This window comes from Primulina huaijiensis, unplaced genomic scaffold (genome assembly GCF_012295235.1).
Source record: "Primulina huaijiensis isolate GDHJ02 unplaced genomic scaffold, ASM1229523v2 scaffold25443, whole genome shotgun sequence".
Lineage (NCBI taxonomy): Eukaryota > Viridiplantae > Streptophyta > Magnoliopsida > Lamiales > Gesneriaceae > Primulina > Primulina huaijiensis.
The window spans coordinates 658,993-669,726 of NW_027356198.1; the positions used below are offsets into that span (position 1 = coordinate 658,993).

General features: G+C 31.4%; 1 protein-coding gene across 2 annotated transcripts; it reads left to right on the top strand.

The window, feature by feature from the left end:
• Positions 1-7,795: 7,795 nt before the first annotated feature.
• Positions 7,796-9,968, top strand: LOC140967609 (BTB/POZ and TAZ domain-containing protein 2-like). 2 transcript variants are annotated; one of them, XM_073428221.1, is made up of 5 exons: positions 7,796-8,012; positions 8,332-8,465; positions 8,785-9,088; positions 9,203-9,519; positions 9,672-9,968. In XM_073428221.1, exons 1-5 carry the CDS (start codon positions 7,869-7,871, stop codon positions 9,823-9,825), a joined length of 1,053 nt encoding a protein of 350 aa, XP_073284322.1. In that variant the 5' UTR covers positions 7,796-7,868; the 3' UTR covers positions 9,826-9,968. The 2 variants fall into 2 exon arrangements, with proteins under 2 accessions (XP_073284322.1, XP_073284323.1); XM_073428222.1 differs by having other exon boundaries at positions 9,203-9,553; positions 9,584-9,747.
• The last annotated feature ends 766 nt before the right edge of the window (positions 9,969-10,734 follow it).

Sequence of the window (10,734 nt, forward strand, 5' to 3'; positions counted from 1 at the left end):
AAAACCTCGTCCATCGTCTTAATGACGTTTTCAGGCAATCAGCAGCGAAATCTTGGCCGTCACGAGGCCTTCACACATGCATTTGCAGCAATCACTCGACGCATGTGGTGAAAGAAAGAGTTTTTTTAAAATCTCAAACAGTATTTGTTGGTGGAAAAATCAAGGCTGATTAAACCAAGTAATTCAAACTTTCTAATGCTCACAAAAGATATGACTTAAAGAAAGATAGAATCAAACTCCAAATAATCCCAACTTCATTCTCTGTCTTTCATGGAATAGAATCTGTGAAGCAAATAGATAAAGAGTCCATAAAGTACTCTCCACGACACCGCGATCCCTAAGACGATACACGCAGCCTCAATTTTCTGTGCATCAATCGTGTACAAGATGTCTTCAAGAATCAATCTGCAGCTTCTTTCCAATTTTTCCATTGCCATTTTACGCTGTTTTCTGGTCTTATTTGCTTCTAGGATATGAGGCAATAGAACTTGCTCGTTCCCTCGAAGGTAGTTTGATCCCTTAAGTGCTGAAGGGTGAGTACAGAAGAATATAAATAGAGTTTTAGTGACAAACATCACTTTGTAACCAATGATATTGTAGCTGGAAACTATTGCACTCACTAGATCAGAAGCATAGAGGGTTAACCAAAAGTTGTTTACGCTGCATCGCAAATGGATTATATACCGAGTCATCTGCTCTAATATGAAGTAGCGTAACGAAAAAAACTCCATACATGTGATAAAGGATAATGAGATGACATGAAAAGAAGTGCAATACGAGTCGGGGGACGTTCCAGGTCTAGGAGTGAAGACTGCTTGGATCTTTGTTTCTGGGGAATATGTTGCATAATGGCTTGAACTACGACTTCTTGAACCGTGCACTGGATTAATAGTCGATTTTCGAGCATCAACAGGTCCCATGATTTCACACCTGATTGCCTGCCTAGAAAAGTGTTTCACCTTTATTTTGCTATGGCCGGGGAAAGTTTTGATGTTTTTATTCCCCTGGGAAGTTCTACTCGAGTTAAACGTGATTTTTAGGCTTGTTTTCGTGCTCCTAGGCGTAATTTTCGACATTTCCTGGTTAAGATGATCATATATATGGCTTCAATAATCGGCTTTAGGGTGTAAATTAAAGCTGGTGCATGCAATGAGTTAAAATGGAAATTGTTGGTTTCTTTGTAGTTGTAGTCATTGCCAACTTAACAATGTTTCTTAGGACTTTCAACTATGTTTACTTCGTAGTTTCAGAAAATTAATTCGTTCTTCACCACTTGGTTTGTGTAATGATTTAATATATTTTATCGTTGGATGTTCTTTTTGTTCTTATTCATAACCATTCAAACATTATAAACAAAATCAATATCTCTATATGTATATCTAGTCTAGCCTAGATATTAAAGTATGAATTAAAAGACAGTTTTTCATTGTGATTTTACTGCTTTGTCCCAATAATGTGTATTTTTTGGATTAATTGCACGTGTATTGAATGCAAAATTTAAGGACAAAGTTGGGATAATAAATTTGTGGAAGTTTGGCTGGTTAATGTATATGAGTATATCTAGTGTTTTATAGTGAAACGAAATTGTAATCTGTAAATTTGTAAAAGGCAGAGCACCGATTTGTAATCTGAAAACGCAAAACACTTATTTGCTTGATGAAAAAAAGCACCGATTTCTAATTTGAAAATATTGGAAAGGCAAAGCACTGGTTTGACTGAGAAGAAACATTTAGTATAAATAATGTATGTATTAATTTAATCGGATATTCAAGTCGAATATATATATAATTTAATCAGGTATTCAGATCGAGTATAAGTAAGATTTTTTTAAGATTCGTCTTCATCCTTATAATTGATTACACGTTTATGTAATCGAATAAAAAATATCTCCGTCCTGATAAACGAGTGCTTCTATTAACGATTTTGAGATGCGATATCATTCAGTTTCCGGGGCCCGATTGTTAGGCAAATGAATTCATTGTGAAGCCCTGAGACAGTGAGAGATCACAATCGAAACCGAACACGTGGATACAATTTATGAGTCCAGGTGTTCCTTTTTTTAGGATGATGGGCTCCGGTAAATTAAATGGGTAAGAGCCACATACATACCGTATCTGGTACATCGGCCGAACAAAACATAATCTTTAGCCAGCATTACAAGGTCCGGAAGAAGATTTTTTTCGTTGCAACACTGACATGTCAAAACAAGTGTTTGTCGGGTTAGCTTAGCACATCTATTTTAGGTGACAATGTGGATCTAAACAATTTTATTTGTAATTTGATAAGTTGGAACGGGTCGGCCTGCTAATTGAAGCAGGTTGAGAATTTGTCGACCTGTACCCACTTATTTTATATGACATTACGGATCTCGCTAAAGAATGAGCTCTCTAGTGTAGCATAGTCTCACCTTAGATAAGAAAACCGTGTGTGTATATATATGAGATTTGATATGCTGCACACCTACTGTGCACACCTATGTGAGCACTGATGAGGTGTTACTCACCTATTGGATACACAATTTTTTTATATTTAATCACATCCAATGGATGAGTGACACCTCATCGGTGTTCATATAGGTGTGCACGATAGGTGTGCAGCATATCAAAACTGATATATATATTATATGAAATTTTATGTATCATATTAAAAAGATATTTTCATCCTAGCTGCTAGCTGGATCTTCTTCCTTAAAAATGACCACATATTAATTTGAAATTTTCTACTAAAATCCAATACCTCAATGATTGTGACTGATGTTAGCCGTGTAATACTGTGTGCATGACACAATTGAAAGAGAATCAGATATTAGGATTATACACAAAAAATCTTTATTTTTCTTTCTGGAAACTTTGGGTTTTTCTTTTCTAAAAATATCTCGTCCTCTACGAGACACTTGGAGCTCGTCACACCCATGGCCAGTGGTAATTGGGCATCACATCCTCCATCCTTTTCGTTGCGCTCACATCCCCAAGAATCCGTGCTGAAATAGTGTGAGAAGACGGAGAACAAACCACGATATACTTAAATAGAGTACACATGTGTAGACAAACGATTGATAAATAAAATTCTCTTAATTAATTAAATTATCATAATAAGGTTAAAATAAAACTACTAAATTTGTTATTAAGTTAAATATCAATTGTGATTTTATTAACTTTTAATCCCTTATTTAACTTTTTCTGTTTGTTTTTATTATATATGTTATATATAGTTGATTTTATATCAGAATGAATAATTTGCAAATTAATATTGATTGTTAATAATTTCATGTAAAATAAAATTTTACAATAATATCACTCAAATTAATATTTGTAGTAAAACATATATATATAAATAAAATAATATGTAATATAATATCATATGTAAAATTTTAATCTCTAAAAAAATGCTAATAAATTATCACTATAATTCATGTTTATTATAAAGATTATCTTGGGTAAAAAATTTATAAGGATTATTTCATGAATTTAATTAAAAATTAGAAAATGATTTTCATTCTTTTTAATTTCTCTTTCTATTAATAAAATTGAAATAAATTAAACTGATCAAATTATATTACAAATAAATATTAGAAAAATTTGCAAAAAAAACATATATAATCTACATGTTTTCAATGTCCGTTTTCATTGGAAAATTAGTATCATAAGAAAAATGACATTTACTAACATGTTTTAAATAACACTCGTAGAAAGTGTAAGTTTAAGATATATATTGAGATGTTAGTTAAATATTATGATTTAATAAATAAAAAAATAAAATAACGTGTCATATAAAGGTATTTTGTAATATTTATCTTCGATTCAACGAAATAATGAAATAAGATTATTCTCATTTCCAATCTCAATCCCTAAATATATTTTTGTCAAATAATTTATAACAATATTTGAAAATTTTCATCTATTGTCTGACTTAACTTATTTAATGAGAATTTCAAATTCACATTTTATTAAGTTAACTAAATTAACTTAATATTAATCAAGTTATTTTCAATCACAAATCAAATGATCATATGAAAGCAAATCAATAAAGTATCTCACCCACATTTTACTTCAACTAGAAAAATATAGAAAAATGAACAATAAAATTTAAAATTATTCAAGAGAAAAACTACTCAAGGTTTTCTATGTGCAAATTTTTTTCATAAAATAGATATTTATGTTTTGTAAAATAGTCTACTAAGTTTTAGCTTAAATGGAGTTACATAACCAAATATATAGACGCTAAAATATAATAGACCTTAAAAAATCAATGCACCAAACAAATTAATTTAATAAAACTAAAATAAATATAGACTATTATATAATTCGGAAGAGAAAAGAGCTCAAAATTACAATCAAAATAAATTCTTGGAGACTAATATAATCTCATAATTTTGTGAAAAATAATATTTATATTATATAGCTTAATCAAACCGTAAAAAAATGAAGAAAAATAAATAAAAACAATACACGAATCATCGATAAATTAAACTAATTAGAAACCAACGTAGTGTCAAATAATTAAGTGAAAAAACTCATAAAATGAGAAAAATAGATAATAATTAAAATAAAATAAAACCCTAAAAATCCAATATATTGAACAAATTAATGTAGTAAAATTAAAATAAATATAGACTAATATACGGTTTAGACGAGGGGAACTCAAAATAACCATGAAAAAAATCTTTAGAGACCTAAATGTAATCTTCAAATTTTATGAAAAGTGACTGATTTTTTTTACTAATTAATTAATCGATTTATTGAAAAAACAAAAAAACAAAAAACAAAAAGCCGCCACGTAAAAACGTAAACAGAAGAAAATATGAATAAATTCAATAAATATTATGTAATATATATATGTTGTGGTGCATAGATCTTCTTCTTATGTATGCAGTTACGTATTAGATTTGTGACTTGCCTCACTCCGTGGTCAAGATTGAACACTGCTTGCCTTGCATGACAATTGAGGAAGGACCTATCAATATCACAACTTCAATTTCTTGTTTTCTATCAAACATTCCTTCCTTAAATTTTAGGTTACGCATTTCTATGAAAACAAAAAAAAAAAAAAAAAAAAAAAAAAAAAAAAAAAAAAAAAAAAAAAAAAAAAAAAAAAAAAAAAAAAAAAAAAAAAAAAAAAAAAAAAAAAAAAAACGAGTCATAATTCGGTGGCTGCTAAAGATATGGTTTATAAATAATAAATTTAAAAAAACCATAAATAAATTTTTAAAAAAAAAAAAACCTAACAATATATTATTTTATTTAACACACGACAAGCGTGTGTGGCTCCTCGTCATAAGTGAAATCACTGCGCAGTCATCAATCTTCACCGTTAGATTCATGGATGAGATAATGAATAACACGTGATATAAAAAAAGAAATCAATATTATTTTAATAAGATAATATTTCATAACATAATCTTTTATATAATTTGTATCAAACATTGAACAAAGTAAATATAGATAATTAATTAATATTGTATCTTCCATCTTAAGCGATGCTTGATGTTTTAAAACACTTTTAATTACGAATTTGATAAAGTTAAATATAAAAAAACAAAGGTGGTTAGTGAAAATTAAATGCTATGTACTGAATAAATAAAGAATGACAAAAACTTGTGTGAGACAGTCTTACGAGTCGTATTTTGTGGGACGGGTCTCTTATTTGGATCATTTATGAAAAAATATTAATTTTTATGTTAAGAGTATTACTTTTTATTATGAATATCAGTAGGGTTGACCCGTCTCACAGATAAAGATTCGTGAGACCATCTCACTGTATACTCAAAAAGAAAATGGTTAATGGGTGGACCGAAAGATCAGACAGAAGAAAGGAAGTAAGCTGAAATTCCCTCAACAACCCCCGCCGCACTAAACAAAAGGTCGTTATTTTTTGCATGAAATTAAGACAACGGCTTGTGCATAAATTTTAATTAATTAATTAATACGGCACCTGTAGATATTTATTCGAGTATGTATTATATATACCGCCAACCACAATATTAAATTAATTAATAAAAAAGGAAAAAAAGTTCCAAATTTATTGTTAATAATTAAATATCTATCTCACTCTCTCTCACACACACACACATATATATATATATATTCTATTTTATTAAAGTTGAGTACATGATAGTAACCATCTAGGAAAGACACCAACTTTTTCTTCCAACTTTACCTTACATGATACTAATATTACACTTTTGTTTTTTTTTAAATTTCAACACACTTTTATTTTTATTTTTTTTATTTCAACAATTCAAATATCAATTTAGTCCCTCCATAATTTGTCAAATTTCACTTTAATCCATCGATAATTATAAAAAATATTGTACACACACATCACGTGTGCAAAGTAATTAGTATATATAAATGTTATATATATGCATTGAGAAGCCGGAAATTTCATTTTATTTTATATTATATGAAATCGTCAAATGACTAATAAAAAATTATCGGCAGGTGAACGATTATTATTGAAAAAGGCTTTTGGGAACGACGACGGTCAGGCACAACTAGCACTGTAACATTTATGATATTAATTAATGGGTCAAGCCACGACACACACAAACAACTTGCAACTTGAATTCACCTTCTATTAATTATATATATATAAGTGTATATATATATATATACTTATTAAAAATCTTGATTATAGGAAAAAATAATGTCATCCTATATAACTATATTCACTTTTGAAGAATCAAAATCACCGAGAAGATTTGAGCTTTTAATTAAAATAATTAAAAACTGACGAAAAAATCTGAATTTAAGAAACACACGATTGATAATAACTCGGTGGCAAATACGTTGGCAGATGGATTTATATGTATTTGTTATGACAAGTTGGAAGCGAGCAGGTACACAAGGGATGAGGATGCCACAAGGGATGTGGCTTGAGTCGCTTCCAAAATCAAAAGGCCGTTTTTTCATTTCCTTTCGACGGCTCTTCTTCCCTTTGCTTTATCCACAAATCTTGATCCAACTCAGCATCCGTCTGCTAATTCCACAAAAAAAAAAAATCCTTCGAGGACTAGATAGTCAAATTCTATCTTCCCGAGGGTAGACAAGTCATTTACATTTTATCATACGTGGTTGCATTGAAAATGTGGATCCAATGTACTATCATAAGTAATTGATCAGTATTATTTATTATGAGGATCACGCATCCTAATTCTACATGGAATAAATAATGATTTTAATTAAATTCATAATAATAGATTAATTGATTTTTTTATATCATATTTAAAATGTTTTTGCGACGTTCGTTAGTTATTTTTTGAGTTAATGTGATGAATTTTCAATACGTCACAATATAGAGATGTTATTATATCAAATGTTCTCTCATATCCAAAATTTTCAATCCAAACGCGATCTTATGTAAGAATTTTATTTAAATTGATGAATTTGATATATACAATGTCATTTTCATTTTAAATATATTACTCGAGTTTCATTTGTAACGTTAAAATAGTTGATTGGATTTTTATCATGAATAGGTCTTTTGTGAGACGGTCTCACTAATATTTATCTGTGAGACGGGTCAACCCTACTGATAGTCACAATAAAAAGTAATACTCTCAGCATAAAAAATAATATTTTTCATGAATTACTCAAATAAGAGATCCGTCATATAAAATACGATCCGTGAGATTGTCTCACACAAATTTTTATCATTCTATCATTTGTTGTTGAGATTTACAACCATTCGTTAAATTGACCAGATTGCCATTACGTTGTAGGAGTAAGGGCATGTTGGTGGACCCCATGCGTTAGGTCGGTAATCGCCTCAATGTTTATTATATAAATGGCCACACGGGCTTCTAATTTCTCACAAGATCAGTCTCTCTCTTTCCATCTTCATCTCTCATTCGATCTTCTGTGGTAACAATGGTTCAACTGAAGAAAGTGCTCTCCGGCGAGATCAAACTGAAGAAAAATCTTTCGTTTCCAGGCGCCGTAGTAATGCCGGAACCCGACGTTCAAGTCATTACCTCATGTGGCTCGCGAATTCCGGCGCACTCAAAAATCCTCGTACGTTCTCTATCTGTTTGAATTTTTTGGAATTTTTTGTTTTCTTTTAACATTTGTGTGACTCGTCTTATTCAATTTAAAAGGAATAAATTCGACGGCATTTTTTTTGAAAATCTTCGTTTGATTGTGATGTATGTTAGTTTTTTCATTTCGTTTTTTCGTTTCTCTTTCTGAATTCTGTTGAAAACGCTATATTTCGTTTTTTCGTTTCTCGTTTTTGTCAAATGCTGAGATATGATGAATTTCGGTGCTTTTCTAAAGCAAATTCGTTTGAATTCTGGTTTTCTTTTTAATTAATATTACTGGTACAATCGTGCAGGCCTCTGCATCACCGGTTTTAGAGAATATAGTAGAGAGGCGGCAAAAGGGCAAGGGCTCGGAACGGAAAATTCCAATTCTTGGCGTTCCGTACGACGCCGTTTCCGTGTTCCTGCAATATCTTTATTCCTCCGAGTAAGTTTCAATTGACTCGCGGAAACCTGTGTGATAGATCTTTAGTAATTTTGGTTTTATAAAATTTATTTCCTCTGTTTATAGAAGATTTTTTATTTTTTATTTTGAAAAAAGAATATCTGATTTCTCGGGTCACCAGTCCAATATTGAAATTTAGCTTCTTGTTCAAGTATCAGCAGTTCATTTTAAGTTCTCTGCATTAGTTAAGGCAACTCAATGATACGAACATTTCTTTATAGTCCCCAACGGGTGGATATTTGGGACTAAAAACAAAGATGCATAAGTTGGTTTCCAAACTCAACATGATTTTTGTATTCAGGTGTGGAGAAGATCAAATGGACAAATATGGCATGCACTTGCTAGCTTTGTCACACGTATACATGGTTCCACAACTGAAGCAGGTATGCTCGAAGGGGTTATCACAAAGGTTGAATGTTGAGAATGTAGTGGATGTGCTTCAGCTTGCAAGATTGTGCGATGCGCCTGATCTTCACCTTAAATGCATGAGATTGCTGTCTAATAAATTCAAAGCTGTTGAGAAGACCGAGGGATGGAGGTTCTTGCAGAATAACGATCCATATCTCGAGCTCGAGATTCTGCAGTTCTTCGATGAAACCGAATCAGTATGTCCCGTTTCCTATTTTAATTGAAATGATGCAAATTTAGAGTCTTGTGAGAAGTGAAAGTTGGGATTCTTCATTTGTAACAACAGTTTTGGCCCCCTTTTTGTTGTGTAGAGGAAAAAGAGGACAAGAAGGCGTAGAGCAGATCAGAATTTGTATGTTCAACTAAGTGAAGCCATGGATTGCCTTGAGCACATATGCACCGAGGGATGCACTAGTGTAGGTCCATACAACATGGATCCGTGCAAACACAAGGGTCCATGTACCAAGTATTCGACCTGCCACGGTCTTCAGCTTCTGATCAAGCATTTCGGCACTTGTGCGAAGAGGGCTAATGGAGGATGTTCGCATTGTAAGCGTATGTGGCAACTTTTCAAGTTGCACTCCTCTATCTGTGACCAACCAGACGAATGTCGAGTTCCTCTTTGCAGGTAAAGAATTTCTTGCAACACATGTTTCTTGATAGTTCTTTCCCACCAAATATGAATGCTAAAGTCACCCACCCCTTGTCCCTTTTCGTTCATTAACGCAGAATTGTTTACCTAAAACATGTTAATCAAAGAGTGGGGTTTGTTTTGTGCAGACAATTCAAATTGAAGGCAAACCAAGTTCGAAGAGGAAACGATGCACAGTGGAGATTACTTGTGAAAAAGGTGATATCAGCCAAAACCGTATCATCTTTGTCTCTCCCCAAGATGAACAAAACGCCAGTGGATCAACATCTCCAGAGCTTCTAATTATCACAATATTAAACTTTGTCATTAGATGCATACATATAGTTTTTCCATCGATATGGTTTGCTGCTTCCTTTGTAATAGATGGCTGGTTGTTGAATCTATTTTATCCGTTCAATGAAATCAAGTCTTATCGTTTGTTTCAAGTTGTCTTCAGTTTTTATTTTTGAATTTCTAATTTGGCATGCGAGAATAACTAGTCGAACATGGCCCTCACAGAACCATCCAAATCAAGTATACATGAACAGTGTTGATATATTATCACATCGAAATCCATCATTTATTATTAAATATGATGAAATATATGAAAAAAGTATAAAACGAGATAAATGTTTTTATACATATCAAGTGGACTGGTAAAACTTGGTCCACACTTCGAGGAGGACCCTATCCCTGTCGTCCACTGTGATGGAATTGTTTATTTTTGAGGGGAAAGATATTCCCTCGATCCCTTTTTTCGAGTTAGGTTGTGTTTGTCAATGATTGAGTAAAGAAACATTTGTGCCGGGATCATGAATTATGAGAAGTTATTTTTGATACGATCTCACGAATCTTTATCTGTTAGATAGGTCAATTCTATCGATATTCACAATAAAAAAATAATACTAACATAAAAATTAATAATTTTTATGAAAGGTCCAAATAAAATATATGTCTCACAAAATACGATCAGTAAGATTATTTCACACAAGTTTTTGCCATGAATTATTCATTCCGAAATTAAATCTGTAGAATTATTATTTTATAAATTATAACCAAATTCACGAACCCAAGGAAGGTCACTACACCAGATAGTATATAGGATGCGCGCAACAAAATTGAAAATTATGCACAAGTAGTGGAGGAAAGACTTTTAATATGATAATAATAAATACCATATAAATATATATGATTGATTCTTTAAAAAAAAAA